The sequence below is a fragment of the Manis javanica genome, chromosome 4 (assembly GCF_040802235.1).
Source record: "Manis javanica isolate MJ-LG chromosome 4, MJ_LKY, whole genome shotgun sequence".
NCBI classification, from domain to species: Eukaryota; Metazoa; Chordata; class Mammalia; order Pholidota; family Manidae; genus Manis; species Manis javanica.
This window is the reverse complement of record NC_133159.1, coordinates 51,838,687-51,863,242: the sequence shown is the minus strand read 5'-3', so window position 1 is coordinate 51,863,242 and position 24,556 is coordinate 51,838,687. Positions and strand designations below refer to the sequence as shown.

General features: G+C 35.3%; 1 protein-coding gene across 1 annotated transcript in view; it reads right to left on the bottom strand.

Moving 5' to 3' along the window:
- ALG6 (ALG6 alpha-1,3-glucosyltransferase) overlaps window positions 1–24,556 on the bottom strand; it is a 54,528-nt gene that overhangs the window by 11,421 nt on the left and 18,551 nt on the right. The window contains exons 4-12 of the mRNA XM_073234067.1: window positions 17,848–17,937; window positions 16,648–16,736; window positions 12,956–13,038; window positions 12,274–12,338; window positions 8,823–9,014; window positions 8,100–8,235; window positions 6,217–6,302; window positions 4,823–4,907; window positions 1,654–1,724 (exon numbers count right to left, since the gene is read on the bottom strand). Of these exons, the coding sequence (XP_073090168.1) occupies window positions 1,654–1,724; window positions 4,823–4,907; window positions 6,217–6,302; window positions 8,100–8,235; window positions 8,823–9,014; window positions 12,274–12,338; window positions 12,956–13,038; window positions 16,648–16,736; window positions 17,848–17,937 (897 nt within the window). The remainder of the gene's footprint in view (window positions 1–1,653; window positions 1,725–4,822; window positions 4,908–6,216; window positions 6,303–8,099; window positions 8,236–8,822; window positions 9,015–12,273; window positions 12,339–12,955; window positions 13,039–16,647; window positions 16,737–17,847; window positions 17,938–24,556) is intronic.

Sequence of the window (24,556 nt, the reverse complement as noted above, 5' to 3'; positions counted from 1 at the left end):
AGGTCCTATATAATTTACAACCATTTCCTCTTTAACTTCACCTCCTATTATTCTCTACTTTGCCCACTACACTCTGACCACAGTAGTCATTCCATTCACTAAACATATCAGGCATCCTCCCATCTTAGGGTCTTCCCACTGGCTGCACCCTGACTAGAATGTTACTCCCCCAGATATCCACACAGCTAATTCCCTCACCTCCAGTCCCCTCAAGTATCTTCTCAATGAGGCCTACCTTGACATCCATATTTTAAATAGCAACCTGCACTTGCTCCTGTACCCCCACTGCCAGTACTCCCAACTTCGCTTGCACTGTTTTATTTCTCCCTGTGGCCTTTATCACCCCAAACTACTTAATTTTTTATTTTTATTAGTTATTAGTGTCTGTCCTTGAGAATGAAAGTTTAAATAGCAGGGACTTTTGTCTGTTGTTCACAGATATATCCCAACTACACAAAACAGTCCCTGGCAAATAGCTGGCACTCAATAATATTTATTGAATGGAATATTTGTTTAATGCTAGATTAGCTGGGACCAGGTCCAAAGGAACTTTTAATGCTAACTGTAAAATATTTAATCAAATTAAAGCTCTGCACTATTATTAGTAATCTATGTACAGTTGTAGAGTTTATGAACCCCCAGAAATTCAGGGCTCAAGAGCTAATGTGAATGGCCAGACTATAGGTCACTAAATGGGCTGCCTTGAATTTCTATGATGTAGAAATTCTGGGGAAAATATACATGTTTGAAAGTAATACCTTTCCAGAGTTCTACCACCTGATGCTAGGAATTTGTATAGGGTCAGCCTAGCCCCACATAATAGTGCTAAGATCTAACTCAGGTTTAGACTTAGGAGGATGAAATTAAGCTATTGTCCCAATGTGCAATGGTATGAGACTGTTTATCCAAAGAAAAGAAGTAATCTTACATAGGCTGGTCCAGCTTACTGTAAAGCTCTGCACTGACATTTCAGTCCACAGCTGCACCTAACAGAAATGGTACATCCTTCCATTTATTACTCTGTATGTGTATCTTCCAGGAATCTAGCAAACACAGGGTGAGGGGTGGAGTAGCAATGGACTATGATTAATCTAGGGCAGGATTCAAATATTCCTGTGTGTCCTGGTCAAATATTATATTAATATTGGGATAATATACCCCAATTTCTATGAGAAACAGGACAAAAATTTATGTTCCCAAACAAAGTAGTCTGGTTAGGGATTAGCAATAGGGTCTGAACAAAGGTTTTGATGAAAGAAATAGAAAGGCAACATAAGAAAGTCCCTAAAGAGATGACTGGAGAGAATAGGCTACTGAATAGACGTGGAAATGAAAAAGGCAGGGACGACACACAGGCTCCAACCTGAGGAAACTCTCTTTGGAAGACCTATTTTTATTAGCACATAGAAAATATATATGAAGAAACAGGAAGAAGTAAGACATCAGCAATAATTCAATGAATTTTTTTCAGTTTAATATATTTTATAAAGAAGTAAAATTATTCTAGAAATAAAAATGATTTTATGAAATAATTTTATGCAACTATATGACATTTCTGTAGTTTTATCTTTGTTGCTTATGTATAAATAATAAATTATATATCATAAACACGTAATAAGAAATAAAACACATACTTGAAACATTTTTACTTACAATGATACCAAGAGAATGGACTTCTCATGGACTTGGAAAGAAAATAAAAAGAATGACAATGCACAGCTAACCTTCAAGGAAAAGGGGGGAAAATAAAGATAAAACAACTTATGAAATATAATAGAAATTTAATTATGAATCTGAATAAAAATAACTAAGTAAAAACTTAAAGCTTAATGTACCCTCTATCTACAAGGAAAATATATACAAAACATTAATATGCATACATTTTGTTCAAGTTTAATAACTAACATTTTTGAAACAATGAAATTAAAGCTATATTTAACATCTAAAACAAATTAATTGAGTTATTAATAAACTAAACCACTAAATACTTAAGACACAACAATCATACCCTCATCATCTCTTGGAATGTCTGACAGTTTAAATTAAAAAGCATGAAGGACAAGGTCAAAATCTAATCAAAACAAATCTATTTAAGTGTTCTTAAAACATGCACTTCAATAAAATTAATGTTTTATAAAGTAATCATTTGTTATTTGAGGTTTTAAATAAAAAATTAGATTTTCAGAAGTTTATCCTGCATATATGACATGTCTGTATACATCCAATCCAGTTGCTCAAGCAAAAAACCTGGATTACTGTCTTGTCATACTACACATCAGATCCATCAGCAAATCCTACCAATGCCACCTTCTAAAGACAATATTCACCAACTTCTCTCCCTTCTCTGTTGATGGCAGCAGAGGCGTGGTCTAAGCCACCTCCATCTCTCTCTCAGACAAATGCAATAACCTCCTAAATTGGCACACTCTTGCCTCGTCACAGTCCACTCTCCGCCCAACCAGTGTCAGATCATGTAAATTTCCCTCCTAAAAGTCCTCAATAGGGACTCTCTGGTCCCCTCCTGGGGTGAGCTGGGAGCTCTGTCCTTTCACTTTATCTCTAAATAAAAGCCTGTACCTTGCTCTCTTAAAAAAAAAAAAAGTCCTCAGTAGCTTCACATTGCACTTAAAATAAAATCCAAACTCCTTTATCATCTGGGGCCTGCTTTCCTCTTCCAGTCTATTTCTTACTCTCTCCTTCACTCACTCCATGTCAGCCACTTCACGCCTATTCCTTTATGTCTTGAACATACCAGATGTGTTCCTGCCTAAAGGGAAGATTTGCTTTTATCAGGTCAGAGCCCAGACCTTATTTGATTGTCTTCTTCTGGTCATTCAGTTCTAGGGTCAAATGTCACTTCCCTAGAAAGACCTTCCCTTGCGCAATCGAAAGTCAGCCCCCAACCAAGTCCCACCAGCAATCTTTTCACATTAACACTATTTTCTTCATAGCCCTCATTACTCCTGGTTGCTAACTAGTTACCTGATTTATTTCATTCATTGTCCTTCTCCTGCCACTAGCATGAAAGGCCCCAATTAAGAGAAAAGGGATGTTAAATGTTATTCACTTACATTCCAGTACCTAGAAAAGAACCTGACACATTAGAGCACACTCAATAAATTATACTACTTGAATAAATTAAATATAAATCATTTTGCTGCTATGTATTAGTATTCATTATCCCACTATCAATTATCCCAATTATTGACTTATACTGAGAAATAATTCAATCTTGACTAAAAGGAAAACACTAAAATAATTATAATGGGAAATGTTTTTAAAGATTTCACAAGTATTCAATAAGAATTCAAAACATTATGAAAAAAGTAACAAAAGTCATTAATGGAAGTCTTTCTAAGTTTTGTAAACAGTGGCTTATATTAAAAATAGCAAACAGAACAAAATTTGGAAATTAAAAAATAAAAATATTTTTTCTGGCTTACAATCCTAAAAGGAGTCAGCTCTAGCACTGCTAACAGTTACTCAAACTCTGAAATCCACTCCTTTACCTCTGAAATATACCTTTAGGATGCTATTTCCTACAAAAACAACATAATCTTACACAAGCTTGTAATCTTTCATGTCAGGCTTATTGAAGACATCAGAGCCTTCCTAACCATATGCCTCTTGTTCTGAAAGACCTACAGAATAGTAATCACGGGTTATTTAGTATGCATTGAGTTCACTCACAGAATGAAACAGCAGAGATCGTTAGTAAAAGGGAAAAGAGCAATACATGAAACTGTCCTTTTTACACTGTGGTACTGATAGGCACTTTTGAAATATTTCACCATTATGCTATGTCTGGCTTATTTTTAGAATGCAGTGTAAATAAGTAGTAGTCCCAGAATTGAAACCCCAATTTCTAAAACGTTGTCCCCTTATAAGTCCAGTAAGACTTACTGTTTTCATGATCTAAATTTTCTTGATATTTCTTTCCAAAGATTTTTTTAAATGTCACTTTATAGACCAAGGCACATAGGAACAAAATTTTAAATACACAGAAATGCAACCAGGAGTTTATAAACCCACACAGAGAGACCCTGAACTGTGGGAAAGATAATCAATCTTCAAATCTTCAAACTGACACAAGTCCTCTTCTGAAAACAGGTATCTGTCCCCTTCTCCTTCTCAAAAATCACTGTCTCTTCTTACACACAAATCAAATTCCAACTTTTCAACCCAACATTCAAGATCTTCCACAGTGTGATCCGTTTTGACTCCTCTCTCTCACTATATCCTCCCCTAACCTCAGCACACAGACACAGACACAGACAGACACACACACACACACACTTTATTGTATATAGCTGTTCAGAGCATTCCATATCCTTCCCCACCTCTGCATCTTCAAGCTCCCTCTCCTGTCTGGAATTCTGTCTGCTATATAATCTATTTAAAAACTTGCCCAGCTTTGAAATTTGGTTCTAATCCTACCTGCTCTAAGAAGCTATCTAAAATCTGCAAAGTAATAGCTCTTTTTCCTACATTATCACAGCACTTAGTTTATACCTGACAGAAGTTAATATCATCTGTTTTTAATTAGTTAAGCATATGTCTATTGCCACTGTTTTCTTCTTCCTATTCCCTCACTGACTGATACAAAGCACAAATTTAATAGTTGTTGAATTAAACTGAAAGATTCTGATTGTTCAGTCTAGTGTCCAACACAGCACCTAAGTATGTCACTCAATAAATGTTTGCCAAATGAATGAATGTCTTATTTCCCACCCCAATAAATCCTATTCAGGGCAAGATGATCAGTATTCTTAAAAGATCAGTTGCAGCAAGAATTAAGTATCTAAAGTAATGAGTCACTTACCAGAGTAAATTTGAATCTTTTGGGAGAGGGCTGAAGTGTTAATTTTATACATGCAGGAAGCAGGCTCATAAATGTAAAACAAAAGCTAAAAAATTAATACAAATAAAAACATTTGTTTTCTTTATAGCTAAAACAAAGAATTTTTTTAGTATAAGGATCACATTACTCATCAACATAAGTCGATTTCAAATTAAAGTTTATTTTTATTCAATTTAAACTTAAGACCAAATAACATTTAAGTAAACCAATACACTGAAATATGTACACACTTCAATATATGATTATATAATACTAAAGTATTATAGTAGTAAATGTTACTTATGCTATATAGTATCATTTATAGAGAAGATACAAAGGTAGCCAAACATCAATTATCATTCAAAATAAGAAAATATAAGCAGGCATAAAGAGAAAATGCTATATTTTTAACAAACATTCATAAAATTTACTCACAAAAGAACCCCTTTTGGCCCTCAAAAGTTGATTACATAACTTTCACGCCCATGGTAAATCAGAAAGAACAAGCCAGCAGAGGAGGGAAGCTGCCAGGGCTCCTCCTAGTGATGGCTGATGGGCAGGGAGGAAACCAGCTCAAGGCACGGCCATTCAGTACAATGGCGAATGGCTTTTGCAAGTCCCGAAAACAAGCATTATAATGGAGTACAACTGGTTTTCCCACTATTGGTGGCTCTGTGGGGTGTCAACTTGGCTGGGCTGAACTACTGTTCTTTGTTTTCTCTCTCTAGTGCTTCTTCCTGTTACGGACAGAGGGAGGTAGCACCCATTTTGCAGCAGACAAATACCCCTTCTCCCAGTTACTCACTCATCTGGGAAGAGATTTTGCAGCCATCACTCAATCCTAATTCAGCTGATTTTAAGTTCATCAAAAGGGAGACTCTTGGGCAGGCCTGACTTAATCAGCTGTAGGACCTTTAAAAGAGGGGTTCTCTAAACTCAAGACCCCAAAAAGCAACTGGGTCTGAACTGCGCTTCCTTCTCCCTAGACCTTCCTACCTGAATGCCTGCCTTGTGAACTTGCAGTTTGCTTGCCCAGACCCTGTTACTGTAAAGCTACCACCTTGTTCTACTTGTTCTTCTCTGGTTGAGCCCTGACACACCACTGAAAACCGTGACTCCTTCAGATAATGTTAAATCATGTTCAGTATACTCTCTCTTTAAGGAGGAAAGTAGGTAACAATACAGAAAGACTTTCACATGCAATATTTCAAATAAAGAATTTTGTTGTATAGAGGGATAGGCTTACGTTACCGGGAAAATTCACTACTGGGGTAAAAATACCTCATTTCCTAATGATGCCAGATAAATGAGATACTACCATAAACCCTTTACAGAGTAGCTTATTAGGCACTACGTATAAACTTTGTGTATCTTACCTGATTATTATCTGGATGTGACGTGGCAAAATATCCTTGATCTTCAGAAAGACACTGAAACTGCACCAAATATTGGCTACTTTATCCTTAAAAGAGATATGTTACTTTTATATTCTGATATACTAAAATATTAAACTCCAGAGTACAGCCCATAATCTCTAAATACACAAATTTTTGAGATATGAAGCTTTTGTTCAATTTTATAACTGATTTGATTTAATTATCCAAGACACACACACACACACACACACACACACACACACACACACACACACACTCATTTTCCATTTTTTTGCATGGGAATTGATGTAAATCACCAGTCAACCATAGTCTAGCTGTTCCCAAGAAATACTTGGTATTTTTCAAAGAGCAGCACACTATCCCTAAACATTGCAGTTATTCATCTTTGGAAATTTTTCTAAGAAATATTTTTTTTCCCCTAACTCATAGAACACATATTATTTGATCCATTTTATCACACATCGGAAACTGGGGTAACCTACTAGCAATGGCAAAAGCTACTTGCTAATAAATCAAGACATTTAAAGACATTAGCAGTTGTGCTAGATCACTTTCAAAATTAAACTGTGACTACAGCTTGCTGCTTGTGAAACCCATCCTCTACACAGCTGCTTGACTCACAGCTGTGCAGGCCTAACATGAAGGGGTAACTATCACTGACCACTGTACCATGCTATTTCCCTCTGTTGGATCAAAGAAAATGCTCTTCAGATTTTGAGGGCAACAAGTGAATGGAGGTCAACACCTTCCAACACATATGATACTCCTTTTGATAATGATCATGATAAATATCATTTCTGAAATGGAAGGCAAGGCAATAGCCAGGCAGGTTACATGGAGAATTAAACTTTTCATTATGTAAGTGTTAAGCTTAGAGGAAATATAGAGAGGATAGAAGCAGAATTTTCAAAGTTCAAATCACAGCTCTGCCACACACTAGCTATGTGAATCTCTGACCCCAGTTTTCTGATCTGTAAAGTGGGTACTACAGCTACCTCGAAACTGTTGTAAGGATCAAATAAAATCACATGTGAAATATCTGGCACCAAGTAAGTGGTGATGACAGTAACAGTGATTATTTATGATTATCAGTATCAACAGCAGCCCCATCAACATACAAGTCACATATTGCTGTTCCTTCACAACACCAAACTCTTTCTTAATCTCTTTCAAAATGCTGGCTCCACCCTCCTATAGATCCACTGAAAGAAACTCTACAACAATTCATATATTCAAGAATAAGATAAATATCCTTTTCTAATTCTTTCTTTTTAAAAAAATGTTTACTCTAAAGCAAATTATCTATAAATATGTTGTCTCTAGAAGGCCTTTTTCTTTCAGAAAAATGGTTTGTTTAATTTAATTACTAAATCTAAATCATCAAATTATCCATGTCATAAAAATTTAACAAGAGTGATTAAGCTAGCACTAAATGAAATGAAAGATTCTCATTAAAAATTACTATGGATGAAGGTTACATATCTCATAAGGAGTTATGAGATCTTTCTGAAGCAAACATGATTATGAGTTTAATAAATAATTTCCTAAGACTAAAAAGAGAATATAAACCAAAAAATTACAGAGCTGTTAACTTTGGAGCTGCAACTTCTCAGGCTGCTTTTCATTATCGACCCTATTTCCTTAGAAATATATAACTGAACTATTGATTTCATGGTGGCATAAATATTACCTACTCATGTAATGTACTACAAAATGCCAGCTGAGCTAGAGGTTATACTGGGTTATATAACTAGCAAGGAATGACTGTAAGAGGAGAGCAGCTCAAGTTTCTGTGTGTCTTCTACATGAAATCTCCAGAGGTCACTGAAAAGTTACTGTAACAGAAAGAAGAGGAAACATGCCTCAAATAATCCACGATCAACTGGGAAGAGTCTTCTTAGAATTTGCAGGAATTGTTCCCTTTCTGGAAAGAATGGCAGCCAACAGAGAATGAAGGAAGCCACAACAGTACAGCCCAGCTTAATTAACAATACAAACCTAGAACAAAAACAAAGGCATCCAGTAAGATAGGGAGAGGTTAATAACTCTGAGAAATCAATCTGCATCTCACTAAAGGTAATATATGCAAATGTAGAGTAAAGATAAATCTATGTTACCAATAAAGTCTAAGATGGGAGTGTACTCAAATCAGAGTTAAAAAATTAACAACTATTAAGATGTGTACTTCTCCAGGGAAAATACTATCACCATCATAATTAATATTAACTTATGTGCTCTTCCTATGCAGCCATGAAAAAAAATGTCCAATTGGAATGTATTTCTCATAAGTATGTAGTCTAATAATGCTCTAAAGGGGCAAATCCTACAGCAGCCTCCATCTCCATCTACATGACCTCCAGTAAATTACACTGACCAAAATATTTCTCTAGTTAGGAAGACTTCAAATAAAATAATATAAAATAATATAGAACACAACTTAATTTCTCTTCCTGCTCACACCACAGTCAACACATTATTAAGAAATTACCAAAAAGGCAAAGTGAAAGAGCACCTTCCTCCAGGTAAGCATGCCAAATAAGTTCTCTGAAGTAACTTTAAAATTCTGGTGTTTAAAAGCCACTCACCCCTTTCCTTTGAGGCCTTTTTTAAAACACTTGCCAAGTAAAAAGCAAAAAAATGGCAAGGAGTGGTAAAGCTCCATCTGTTTATAATTTATAGCTAAGCAAAATGCCAGTGAGCCTAGCAGGTCCCAGTCACAAGATACTCCAATAATACCCCACAAAGCAAAGCCAAGACTCACAGAATTATATATGTTTCTGTGTCAAGGAAAATACCTCAGTAATTAAGAGATAGATCTTGCATTTTACAGAGAGAATTCTTATGTAACTTTAATACATATATATAGAGAGAGAGCTATTTGTAAAGAGAAATTAAAAGTATTGAAATAATAAACAAATTTGAATTATATATAATGGTCTCAAATATATTAAATCTTCTAAGCAGAGCAACTAGCCAGTTTGTTTAGGTTTAAAAGATCTCTAAGCACATAGCTTTGTTTCTGCTAGACTATTTCACAATATTACTGCAACAACATAACAAAATCTAGAGAATAAAACAATGCTTCCAAAGCACTCACAAACATAAAAGTTACTGGTATCACTATATAGTTCCTCTATAATATGGAACAATATTATAAATTAATATAGGACTTGATTAGAAACTAGTAACACTATTATGTTAAAACAACATCACAGTAAGATATTTAGTTCAAAATGGTAAGCTGAGCATTCAGCTTTACCCCCCTCCTTCCTGAGACCCCCTGAAAATGATAGGGAAATTTTAAAAATAAATATTTAGAACCATAAAGTGAGGAAGATGGGTTACAATTGATATAGATTTCAACATATTTCTAGAAAACAGAGAAGCAGTAACAAGTGAAATATGATGGAAGAAGCCACAGCTTAAAGAATGTATAGAGGAAGCTCAAGCAAGCAGCCAACCCAGCTGGCAAGCCCCTAGAGAATTCTGGAAACACTGAGAGGTTAGAGTGGTTGCGTAATATATTGAAAAGAAAAGGAGGATTAACTGAAAATCACTAAAATCTTCCCTCACTCTTGTGCAAAGATTATCTGGCAGTCAAAACATTTACCCACCAGGCAACAGAAAGAGTAGTATTTCTCCAAAGAAATAGAAGAAACTATCCAGGGCAGCTAGTGAAGAGTTAACACTATAGTGCAAACTTCTCCACATTCTGACATTTAAGGATCCCAAAGTGTACTGGCCAGCAACTTTCCCACTTACCCTACAGTGGGCCAAACACACAGAGAAGTCATATGCAGCTTTTTCTTCTACCATATTCTTAAATTAGATACACTAGGATTAAATGAGCATTTAAGGAAAACCTATGACAGTAAAAGAATCAAAATGAAAAGGGGGAAAAAACTGACCCTGAAAGAATGGACAGCTTGGCAAACAGTAGAAAAAAGAGTAAACTGAAATGTAAGATATGCCTAGCAAAACAAATGAAACTTTACATAAGTGTTAAATATGAAGTCCAGATAATCTTCCAAACTGTAAAACAAAAAGACAAAGAGATGCTCAAGATAGAGATGAAAGATCTCACATCTTAAGCTCAAGAAAGGATGAAGTGAAAAAGTTATCAAAGAAATATGAGAACTTTCCAGAACTAAAGAACATGAGTCTTCAGAATGAGTATCCAAAACAAGCATCAAAAACACCTCTGCTGAAACAAATCACTGTAGAATTTCAGAGCCCCAACAGCTAAACGCAGTAACAGAAGCAGCAATAAAACCACATAATCACAGCAGTAAATACAGGCACAGTGTTAGGAGGACCCCCCAGGCACTGCTTTAAATGTTCTACACATACTGATTCACTTAATTCTCAAAACAAGCCTACATAAGGGTTACTAGTGTCCCCATTTTAGAAATGAGGAAAGTAAATGGTTAAAATACTGTGTCCCCACAACATGACATAATCCCAAAAGCTTTAAGAATTTGATTCAATGCAGAGGAGATACTCCTACAAACTACCAGAACTGTTAACGTGAAAATGACTGACAATTGGCAAGGAGGAGCCCATGGAATTCTTACACCATTGCTAATGGCAGTGTTAATCGGTATACCATGCTTAAAAAACATTTGAGAATACCTAAAATTAAACGTGAGCACACCCTGTAACTCAGCAATTCCTCTCATAAGAAATATATTTATGTGTGAACAAAGATGTTTACACAAATGCTCAGGGCAGCATATTCATCACAGCCAAGACACAGAAACAGTTCAAGCATCCATCAGTAATAGAATTATGTGTATGGACGCGATGGAATGCCATAAAGCGATGTAAGAGAACAAAGTGCAGCTTGCCACAAAGAGTTACAGGATCACTCTCACAAACAAAATGTGAACCAAGGCCACTAAATGCAAAGCGATGCTTACTGTTTGTCCCTTCCATGTAAAGTTCAAAAAGGGGGAGAAATAAGCTGTAGTATTAGCGGTGAGTATGTAGCTGCATGAGGGAAAGGAGGAGGGGGAAGAACTTGGGAGTTATACAAGTGCAGATTTTGGACACTGGCAATGTTCTATTTCTTGACATGGTAAGTTTGCCCAGCCACTGAGCTGCCTGTTTAGGTTTTATGCACTTTTCTGTATGAATGTTGTATTTCAAAATAAATATAGTTTTAAAACTCTTGTAAACAACTTCTTTCCTTTTCTTTATATCAATGTTCTTGTATTATCAGACTATCTGATAGTCATGATACCATAATGTCCAAAAAAGTGGGGAGCTAAATTAGGAAAGTGGTCAGAATAAAAAATATGATGGAAACAACCACAGATTTGAGTATCTTTCACAAGTTCTTTGACAAATATACATGTTTATTTATTATTCCTAAAACAGACATATCAAAATGAAAAACTATTAAGCAATATGTTGCTGTGGATTATTTCTTTTTTTTTCCTTTGGAACAGATGGGGACAGACAGTACCATTTAATACGAGACAAACTGGACAGCCATGTACAAATTTTATCAGCTTTCCTCTAAGATTTGTTTGCTTATTTGAATGGTCCTTATTTCCAGTATCAAAAATTATAAACGTAAAATGCATATAGATCTTAACTATTCAATTTCAGTTTCCTGAAGCTTCCAGCTACTACTATCTGTTAGAGAAACATCTTGGTTTAAAAGAAAACATAAGATCGCTTTCTTTTGTCAGTGTCAGAAAGCATTTCCAAAGAATGAAGATATGTTGTATGTTTGAGAATTAGGAGATATAACCATACTTGGCACTCTTTTTCCAACTCAGCAGTAGAGCTAATCCATCACCAACATTTTGTTCCCAAGACAGAACAAGTGTGAAAAAGCAATTCTACTTCTAACAAATCTGTACTGTACCCCTCAAGAAAAACTTAGTGAAGAGATTCTTATATATCATTGTAAAAAGTTTATATAAGCAAGTACCCTAGTAAATAAGATGCTACTGGATGACATTATACAAGGTGAACCTAGGTTTCATAATATGCATCTGACTTCATTTCTAAATTAGTAAAGGATACTGAAAATGTCCAAAGTCGATAAGAATAAGGCCTGGATACAGCAATATGCATAATGCAGTAGCAATCTGTAAAGAAAAATACTGTGGCATAAGCAAGCAATCTGTTACTAACATCAAAAAGGGTAAAAGTGTGATTTCAACACAGCAAATATTCCCCTCTTGTTTATCAAAATGTTCCATTTTTACAAAACAACTTTTTAAACAATGAAGTTTTCAGGACCTGACATAGGATACTTCAGTAAAAGGAAAAAAAATCATTAAAAGTGTTTCAGAGAAAGTACTCTTAGATATACAAATCAAAGAAGTTAATCTAAGGATTAACCTATGTAAAATAGCCAAAGACAATATCTGTTAAGTGAATATAAGAATATACAGCTACTTTTCAAAATGCCTTTCAGTTTAGTCATTCTCAAAAACCAACCCAAAATTCAGATTTACCAGTAGGCAATAAATTCAGCATGCTGTATAATTCAGCAGTACATAACTTCTAAAATTCAGTGCCTTATTACTACAGTTGGGCATTAAAATTATTACTCTATGTTTTCTAAATGAAAATTAATTACAGAAAATAAACTGCTCCCGATTATTTATTCCCAAAAGCATTGCTTCCTCAAGCTCTATACTTAATAGTTAAGCTAATAAAATATTTCAGAGATGAAATGTCAGGTTGCTTTAAAACTTACCTTCTTCTTAGTTGAGATTTCTTTTAAACACACACAGTATAAAACCACTGCAGGTATGTAAATCAGCAAATCAGCAATTAACACTGAAAAACCAAGCAAATGATTTTAAGCATGAGACCATCAGGATTTACAATAACCTATTAGGTGCCTCCCTCCTGCCAAACTTGATTGGGAATTCTATTAACACAGGGTTCCTACTCACTTTGAACAAGTCCTTTCATACTCAGCCCTTTCCATTCCCTTCACCTATGCCTAATTTCAATTGATAATGGTGCTACAGAGTCTCTTAATTTTCTCTAACAAATTCACACATTAAATCAATTAGATGTACCCAAAATTGATTCTCTTTTTGCTCTTAGACTTAAAAATTACGAATGCTCTGTGCATACAGTGAGACAACGAATTTGACCGGATCTGTACTGTTGGAACTCAATCAGGAGTTGGGAGGGGTGCAAGTTGTAGCACTCCAAAATCTTACGACTATAGACTATCTACGGTTAAAAGAACATATGGGATGTGAACAGATCCCAGAAATGGGTTGCTTTAATTTGTCTGACTTCTCTCAGACTGTTCAAGTACAGTTAGACAATATCCATCATATCATAGACTAATTTTCACAAATGCCTAGGGTGCCTAAATGGTTTTTTTGGCTTCACTGGAGATGGCTGGTAATTATAGATTTGCTTTGTTTATGTCACCGTATTCCTATTATGTTAATATGTGTGCGCAAGTTAGTAGTTTAAAACCTATACATACTTAAGGTACTCTACAAGAAGATATGTCAAAGAAATAATCAATCCTCCCATGTTTTCTTCCATATGCTACCTCTATAGCTTTTCTTCTTCCTTCCTAATTACAACCCTTAAATAGAATTCATGCCTCATATCGAATTTACCAAGTATCATCATTCCTCCAGGTGGTAAAGATACCTCGAGACAAGTGCTGGGCATAGAAGCCACAGGGCATAAATCTGCAAAGAAGTAAAAAGCTAACCTTTTCAAACAATATGGCTTCTCTCTCACTTACCAACTTTACATTTCCCTGTATGGCCCCAGAAGATGACTGGTTAGCCAGAGACAGGTAAGATTCCTCAAGGGAGGAACAACCTAAGACAGGCACAGTCGCAGGGGGGCCATCAGGTGAGAAATTGGGGATCAACAGAGGTGAGGCTCAGAACCTCACCCCCCCTGTTTTGAGAGAAATCTTCTGCATCCGTGGATGTTTTGCTGCCCTTGTCTAGCCTGGATTAATACTTAGTCCATAGGCACACACCTGATCATCTGATCATCTACATTTGCCCTCTTACAGCACTAAACTATGTTTTCTACCTTTATCTTGCATCTACCTACCACTTCAGCATTTTATTAAAAATAATAATAATAATAATAATAAAGGGAGAAATGTGGGATCCACATATAAATCAAGTATAAAAATCAAACGAATATTCATATTTGACCTGATTGTTTATAGTTCATAATGCGTGATCAAAACCGAAAGTTTCTGTGATGAATGCCCTTGTACTGTTCACCATGTAAGAATTTATTCACTGTGCAAGAATTCGTTCACCATGTAAGAACTTGTTCGTTATGCTTCAGAAGATTGGAGACTGACGAGAATTAGGCTTGAGATGGATTAATGATTGTGCATTAAGCATTGACCCCCCTATACAGAATTTTATTGTTGTTAACAACCATTTGATCAATAAATATGAGAGATGCCCTCTCAAAAAATAAATAAATAAATAAAATAAAATAAATGAGAATTTGATCTTGAGGAGGTTTTCATTTAGATTAGATATGCAGTAGAGCAGATTGACTAACACAAGTGGAAAATGACTACTTCGGTTGAAAAAGAGTTTTAATGACATTTTCTCTGGACTTGGCAGAATAAAAGACAATCGATTCTCACAGAAAAATTCCTGTGAAATAAAAATTATTGTTATTCCCATTTAACAGTTGTACACATACCAAATCAGACAATTTAACTTGGTAACTTTCAAAGTTGCAGAGCCCATCACAGTTGACAGAACTCAGAACCATTTCCAGGCTGCTGTTATTCCACAGCCAGCTCTATTATTGTCTACCTCACATGTAAAAGAATGACAAAATCCGTGTCAACTTTCACAATGGTTTTTACTTCTGTTATGTCTTATCTATTGATCTTTAGTGATTGGAGAGTCTTTGTTTCATTTCCAGTAAAAGAATTTTATTATATGAAAGTATGATGTAATTAATGTGACTTATTTTATAATAACAAAATAAGGAACTGAGATTAAATTTCCCTGATATACTACTATGAAAAAAAAATTAAGAATGCTCAAAGCAAGAAATGACAATTTTTTTTCCTTAATATATGTATACTTCAAATCTTCTAGTGTGAAGAATATCTCAAATGTGGCAATAAATAGGACAATATTTTTTAAATGTTAGTATTTATAAAAAATGCATAAACTTTGCTAATTAATGCACATAAACATTCTAATTTGGATGAGGAAGAAACTGAAAAAAAAATTTTTTTAAAGCAATTCATGATTCTGGATATCCAGTCCTTTTAGAACAAAGAAAAACAAACTAAGCTCTTCAACAGTACCGCACAGCTATTTTTTCCTTGTACCACACTAGTGTCCAGAATAAGGTAAATGATAGTAAACTGTCAGTGTTAGATGCATGAGATCTATCTTCAGCTCTAGATGCCACATGTAAGATGACAACGACAAACTGGAACATATTCAAAGGAGGACCTTAAAAAAACAGAGGCCTTAAAATCATAATTACATTCAACAAACTGGTCATCAAAGAAATACCTAAAGTATCGGACAATGTTTAACCTGGAGAAGATGTGGCTTCAAATGTCTGTAAGGTGTTTGTTAGGTATATAAAGGATCAGACTTGTGCTATGTAGTCCAAGGAAACAGAACCTAAAATGACTAGTGGAGGTTCAACATAAGGACATTTTCAATGACTGGGGCTGTCTGAAAATAGAACAGAGTGACTCTAAAGCCTTTGAGTTCCTTTAAGATATATGTACACCAAATAATCATATGGTGAATATGCAGTTCAGAGAAGATTAAAGTACTGGGGGAAAAGGCAAACAGAATGGCAGAGGGGAACACCAGCGAGATAGATTATTCTAGGGTCTGAGTACCACAACTGAACAAATAACAAAGAGAACAAACTGACTAAATTCAGACTAATTAAAGAAAAGGCCCAGGCTGCCATTAAGGTCTAGGTCTGCAAAGCTTTTAAAAGAATCTAGCATACAATAAATGCCCAATAAACATTTGTTGAGTGGATCACTTCATTCAGCAACAGTGCACAGCAATACAATGCATGAGATACAACAGTAAGAAGTACTTTAAGAAAAAGGCAGAAGGGATTTGGAATTCAGATACTAAAGCAACAACCTATTGTTTAAAACTCCAATTTATAACTATCTGACCTCAGGTAAGCTATTAGCCTCACTTAAATGTGCCTCAGTTTCCTCAGCTTATAACAAGGATAATAATTGTACTTAGCTCATTTCAGTGTTCAAAGAATTAAGATAATAATGAATGTAAAACACCCAAAATTATTCCTGTCTACTTTTTTGTTTACTATTTTAAATTTTAAAAGTCAGAAAATAATAGAACCTTTCAGCAGTCCAAAATTTTTATAGAAATCAATTTTTACACTCAATCCCTTTTGCTCATTTACCTGTGGTACGCATGAAAAGCTTATGTGCCTGACTCTCGTATCCGCGCGATGTATGGAGAGCAATCCAGTCTGGATTTATAAACTTTGCCCTGCAAATCAAAGCATAAGTACATGTACTTTATTCCTCATCAGTTTTTAGCAATAAGGACATCTGAGGACATATAAGTCTATTTTGAGAAGTGGTCATTGCTCTTATAAAAAGCAAGAGTCAAGGCTTAAGCTTTACTCTTTTTATTGAATCATTTGAAACTGTCCCTATAACATGTTACCAAAAGCCCTACCTTCACAATTCTTCCAATGTAAAAACCTCCTGGTGGGTCTCATTTCATTTATTAAACACATACTTTGCAAAGAACAATATGATAGGATCATGTTTTATAGTTTATAATCTCTTCAGACATCATAACAATCTGCTATAATAAATAGGTATTAATTACAAATCATTGCATAAAAAAATAACTAAACATAATTGTTAAAGATTTTCAGTCAGATTAAATTACCCTGAATACTGAAAAATATAATTGATTATTATGAAGTCTGGGGACTTATTTTTAATTCAGGAAGCTAATTTTTACACAACAAGAAATAGTTGAGATAATAAAACAAACGAGTTCAGAAGACACTGTGAAAAAGTTCCTCAAATTTCTGCCAACACACTTCAAGTCTGGAATGGAATACCATTACAGAGTAGAACTGGGTCTCCATCAGACATTCCTGATCTTCTATAAATCATCCCATTTCTTTAAAAGAAGGAATTCCAATATAGATCTTAAGGCACAAGTGAAACACCACAGTAATTCAAGTTTCCTACTTGACGTGTCAGTCAAGATATCATGTGAACCTGTATTTTATTATTTATGTGGGGCCATTCCTGAAAAAAAGCTTTCCTATATACAACTAACAATATTAGATATGTTTCTCAGGAGTCCATGCACAACTGGTAACATCTCTGCTTCATACAAAGCTAGGTGTTTAACATTTCTTTCTAGCCTGTCTTCCAAAGAAATTATGAAAATGTTCAAACTCTAGTAGTCAACTTTCTTACAACCCAACTGTAAAGGTATAGTACTTTATAAACCATAATACCATAGTAGCTACAAACAATCTCTCCTCTATTCAACAAAGCCAGATCACACTACCTCTTACTCCATCTGCTAAGGGCATAAATATTTAGAGTTGCATTAAGAAAGAAAAACTTACACATATGCACATAAAAGACTATGATAAGCTGTCAGAGGTGGATAATCCAATCCCCAATACTGTAAATTATTATCACTGCTGTTAAAATACCTAAAAAAAGAGAAGAAAGCACCATTCCATTAATCAATATTCAAGAAATACTTATAATTTAATATCTCATCTAATTTAAGAAATATGTTATACAAGGTACAAAATTCATTTAAACTCTTTGTCTTTTCCCCTTCACTTAAAATTTGTTGTGAACTCTAAATCAAAAGATTTATTAAGGTGAATAAATAATTTATTATTTAAAACAAGGTGCTTTTAAGAGTTAATAGGGAAGTTATTAATAATTAAGCCATAACCAGAGATACAAACCAAGAAAGTCCCAGGCAAACCAGAATTATTGTCACTTTATTAGTAGACTAAATCAATGACTAACACTTATACAACAAAAAACATGCATCAAAAAGACAATTTGCTTTTGATAGTCTAACAAATTAGAGAAACAATATAAAATGAATTTAAAAGTAAAAAAATACATACCAAAAAACACATTAACATTTAGTTCATGAAAGAGAAATACTTCACAAACAGGAGGCTTTTAATAAAGCTGTCTGAAAACAATTCAACTAACATGTAATGAGAACCTATTACATGCAAGCTTCTGTGAAGTGAGGAAGAAAACAAAGTCTGATGTTTGTAAGGTAATAGGCTCCTCCAGTCAGCCAGGATGGAAAGGAACTATATACAACTACTGTGATGCAGGAGATGGAAGGTCAACTTATGTAACAGATTTCTTCATTATATCCCTTATAACCAGGTAGCTTCTTCTATCCAATTATTTTTCTTAATAATTTAAAATAACAGAAAACAACTATATAACCCATAAATAACCAGTGTTCATAAGCCTGTTTCAAATGAGTCACAGTTTCTCAATGCCATAATATCTTACTTTGAGGTTAAAAAAGTTTCTTTTAAACTGACATTTAACATGATCCCATTAAATAATCTATTACTCATCTTCAGAAGACCTGCTTTTCTTAGTGTCAGCTTGTATGGAGGGGGTGGGCATTATAAAATGATCAATGCCTGCTAGACAGCCAAGAGATCTGGGTGTAGGGTACTGCAGTAGGATACCATCTGGTGGCAGTTGTCCTCTCCCGCAGCAACGTCCACGGGAACAATCCTGGGTCCTCTATCTGGCTGGGTCAAAGCCAGGAGGCAGCAAAGCCAAAAATCTCCGGGTTAGCTGGAGCCCCTTCTGACAGCCTGAATCTGGGAAACTGGGCCCAGCCAGAAGCAGAGACCAGAGGATTCTTTTCTCTGGTTCCTTCAGAAGACAGGCACCAACTCTGTTATTTCCAAATTCATGTTACTACAGGGCACATTAACATAAAGTTTGATTGTATCTACCTCAAAGAGCTGTTGAAGGATTAAGTTAAGCATGCACAGCTATTAAGTCTCTGCCTACACAAGGTAAGTGCACAATAGTAGTTCTAATTGGCTACTAGGCACAAAACTACTGGGATGGGTAGAGCACATTACACTGAATAGTTCAAGAATCACATTTTGGTCAGAGCCAGGAGTCCCCACCTTCCCAGTGCTGCTGAAGCTCGAGTGCTCTGAGAACATGACCTGAGAAGGCTGATCTAATGCAGTGACCTGGGTCCTCAACAACCCGGAGGAGCTGTTTGATACTGACCTGACCAACAAGAAGGTTTGCATCAACTCTGAGCACAGCATGGACACACTGCTGGAGATACAGGGGAAGGCAGGAAAGACCCTTTCCTACATTGGCCCCAAATAGTGAGGGCCTAGGCCCCTGGTTGAGCCCAAGATAGCACCATGAAGATCCTCTCCTTCCTTCTAGATAGACCTGGAGCCTGGCAGTCCTGCTCAGCCATAAGAGTTCCTGCAGTGACCGTCACTTGCCCTGCTCCTCCCTATATTCCCTGCAATAAAGCAGGGAATATATTTTGTTGGGGGGAAAAAATCATATTTTAGCCACTACAATTTGATTTGGTTTTCAGCTTTTTATAAGACAAAAGCTATTTTTCTTTTATCGTAACCTTGATATCCGCTAGAGATAAGTAAAAGAGGCATGACAGTAAGCATACAAAGACATATACTAACAGTAAAGCCACTGGTTAGATTGGGAAGAAAGAATGATAGGGCTAACTACCTTGCTTCCAGTCTTATGGAAATGCATAAATAAAAAGAGAAAAATTCATGCAGAAAGACAGCTTAGAAGTGTTTCAAGTAAAGCTTCAAAACTTACCAGTAGAAATAAAACTAATTAATCTCCTACTTTATATATTTTAGATACACCTGAAAAGTTTTATAAATGTTATTTATACACTGAACCATATTTTTGCAATGAACTCCCATGTAACCTGCAGATGTTTTCTCAGAAAAAACCTGGCTATCACACAAATTATGAAATCACATTTAAGAGTATTATCATTAACTTCAAGATGTAATTTTTACTAACAAACAACCCAGAGTCATAGGTATTTTAACTTTTTAAAAATACATAGTTTAATTTGAAATAGTTCCAAAATTACAGAAAAGTTTCAAGAAGAGTTCAGAGAACTTCTATACATCAAAATGTAAAACTTTTATATGTCAAAAGATACCATAAGAAAAATTCAAAGACAGGACAGGAAGAAGTGTTACATATATACTTCTCTTCTTATGTTATATGTGCACAAGAAAAATTATTAAAATGTAGAATACTGTGTAGCAGACAGACATTAAGGTCCTCCCCATGAGTCCCATCTCCTGGTATTCATGCCCCTAAGTGTATAATCCCCTTCCCTGATTGTAGGCAAGACCTGTCACTTGCTTGTAACCAATAGAAATGGCAAAGGTGACAGGATGTCCCTCTTGTGCTTAGGTTTTATGTACAGGTATACCTCAGAGATACTGAAGGCTCAGTTCTGGACCACAACAGTAATAAAGCATGGTCACAGAAAAGCGTAAACCATCACAATAAACTGAGTCAAATGAATTTTGGGGTTTCCCAGTACATGCCAGTCATGTTTATGCTATACTATAGTCTATTAAATGTGAATTATACCTAAAAATAATATACATACCTTAATTTAAAAATACTTTATATCTGAAAAATGCTAACCATCATCTGAGCTTTCAGTGAGTCCTAATCACTGATCACAGATAACCAGAACAAATGTAATGATGTAAGTTTGAAATACTGTGAGAATTACCAGAAAGTGACACAGAAACACAAAGTAAGAAAACACCATTGAAAAAATGGTGTTGATACAGACTCCAAGAAGGGACTAGTGGTTACCAAAGTGTGGGGTGGGGAGGGGGAGAGGAGGATGGGTGGGGAGGGAGGGAGGGAGAAGGGGATTGAGGGGTATTATGATTGGCACACATGGGGTGGGGGGGATCATGGGGAAGACAGTATAGCACAGAGAAGGCAAATAGTGACTCTGTGGCATCTTACTACACTGATGGGCAGTGACTGCAATGGGGCACAGGGGGGACACGATAATATGGGTGAATGTAGTAACCACATTGTTTTTTCATGTGAAACCTTTATAAGAGTGTGTATCAATAATACCTTTAAAAAAAAGAAAAAATGGTGTTGACAGATTTGCTTGACACAGGGTTGTCACAAAGCTTCAATTTGTAAAAAACACACTATCTGCAAAGCACAATAAAGCCAAGTGCAATAAAATGAGGTATGCCTGTGCATGTAAAATTCTGCATTTTTAGCAAGTATGCTAAAGAGACTCCCTTTCAATGACTTCAAAAAAGCAAGTGGTCATGTTTTAGTAAGTGGCCATATTGGAGAAGCCACATGGCAAGAAACTTACAAGTGGACTCAAGGAGCTGGGGGTAGCTTCCAACAAGAAAGTGAAGCCTTCAGTTTTGTAGATGCAAGGGAATTTATTCTGCCAACAACCTGAGGGAGCCTGGAAAGGTTGCTTCCCCAGTCAAGCCTCTGATAAGATGGGGGCCCCAGCTGACAAATAGATTGCAGCTTTCAGAGCAGAAAATTAAGCTAAGCTGTGCCCAGACTCCTGACCTAAAAAAAGTGGGGGATAATAAATGTGTATTTAAGTAATTTTCATTTGTGGTCATTTAACACAGCATAGAAAATTAAAATACAGTAATCCCACTTTATCTGCAAATTTACTTTCTGAGGTTTCAGTTACCAGCAGTCAACCATGGTCCAGAAGCAAATAATGCTCCTTCTGATGTATAGTCAGAAGAAGGTCAGTAGTAGTCTAACCTCACAATGCCTGCATCATCACCTCACTTCATCACACCATGTAGACATTTTACCATCTCACAGCATCACAAGAAGGGTGAGTACAGCACAATAAGATATTCTGAGACGGAGCAAGACCACATTCACATAACTTTCATTACAGTTTATGGCTATAACTGCTCTATTTTATTGTTAGTACTGCTGTTAATCTCTTACTGCACGTAACTTACAAATTAAACTTTATCACAGGTATGTATATCTAGGAAAAAATACACAGTATACATAGGGTTCAGTACTATCTTCAGTTTAAGGCATCCACTGGGGGTCTCAGAATGTATCCCCCACAGGTAAGGAGGGACAACTATAACTTCTTAATTAAAAATTATATAAATCATTACCAAAAAATATTAGCAATCCCCTAGAAAAATGAAAAAAAGATATGAATATACAAATTTGAAAAGAAATATCAGTAAATATATTAAAAGATGCTCAACATCACAAATGCTCAAGGAAATTGGTATTTCAAGTCTGGTGTTTTTACGTGTTGATAAGAATATGTGAAAGAGAGATATTCTGGTGTTGGTATCCATTAAAATTCTCAACTTTAGAGATTCCACTTCTAGAAATCTACCTAGAAAAAATATGTACACAGGGAAAATATACTTTAATCATTCCCCTACTAAGAGACATTTAAGTGTTTGAGATTTCTAATTTATGAACAATGCAGAAATAAACAGCCATTCGCACCAATTCTCTTTCTATCCCATGGCTAGATTTTGGTTTAGAAAACAACATGCTCAGGGTAGGTGGGCTCTTCCCCTAGACGCAGGTATGAATCATTCCTGCACTGAGACACGTTTTTTTTTTTTTAATTAATGATGCTTTACAGGTAGGAAAAGATTTTGCTCCTCTGCTGAAAAAAGATATAGAAAGAAGGTACTCCTATTATTCCTGCCTTGAACATGGTTGTACAAAGTTACAGTGCTTGTTGCCAGGCAGGAACCTGAGAGCCATGGGATAGAAAGCCTCAGGGTGAAAAACCAATGGCAGAGGAAAAACGGGCAAAGCCTGAGTCCTTGATCGCCATTACTGAGCCACTTAACCAGCTGTACAATGAACTACTTCTTCAGAAAATTATTTTATTGCTTAAACTATTATTCAGGTTTTCTACCACTTGATGCCAAAGTGCTCCTGATTTCACATATAAGGAGTTTTCATTGTGAAATTAAAGAAAAAAAATTCAATTTTCCTCTTGTACTTACAGTAATATATACAGAAGTTGAATAAATAAGTGTTCTTTTAATTTACAATTATTAAGCTAACTTTTTAAAAGTTAACATGGATGGACCTAGACAGTATACTAAGTGAAATAAGTCAGAGAAAAACAAATACCATATGATTTCATCTACATGTGGAATCTAAAAAAAAACAAATGAACAAACAAAACAGAACAGAGACACACTCATAGATACAGGAAACAAACTGTTGGTTACCAGAGTATGGAGGAGTTGGGGGGCAGATGAAGTAGGTGTACAGTTTGAAGTACAAGCCTCCAGTTACAAAATGAGTTATGGTAATGTAATGTACAATATAAGAAATATGGTCAATAATAATGTAGTAATTTTATATGATGACAGATAGTAACTAGACCTTTCATGGGATTTCATAATGTATAAAAATATCAAATCACTATGCTATGATGTACCTCAGACTAATAGGATATTGTATGTCAATTATACTTCAATTAAAAAAATAAATGTGTTTTAACTTTGATTTTTAAAAAAAGAGAGCATATGCTCCCCTACAAAGGGTTCTTTTGGATTCTAACAACCATAAAAAATTTAGCAGTATAATTTTTAAAATAGCAGTGATCAAAGCAATCAACAGGATGATGTGACAGTCTGCACAGCCAGTCTCTAATAAAATCACCTACTTGGCATCCAGTAAACCAGTAACTGTCATCAGAATATGTTCAATAAAATAACATAGGCACAAATTTCTATGATGATAAATCACAACTAATATTCATTGAGAGCTCTTATGTTGCAGGCATTGGTCTAAGTGCCTTATATGTATCATTTTATTCAATGCTCACAATAATCCAGTGAAATACATATTCAATTATTTCCATTCTAAAAGTGATAAAACTGTGACAAAGAAAGTTAAATAATTTGCCAAAGGTCAAATAGCCAGTAAATAGTAGAGCCAGGATCTGAACTCAGGCAGTCTAATTCTAGAACCTACACTCTTCACTAAGCTACTGCTTTTTTATATCTCATAAATTCCTGAAAAAGGAACTTTGTGAAACCTCCAAAAGAAGTATTTTTAGCCCATGATGGTATTTCCACAGTTTATATCCAAGGGATCTTCAAAGACATACAGTGTTTCATCATCAAATTTCTATCCAGTACCATATGCTGGCTGCTAACTGAGTGTAAGGGTAACACTGAGGAGCATGAAACTTCAAAGATGGGCCTACAATAC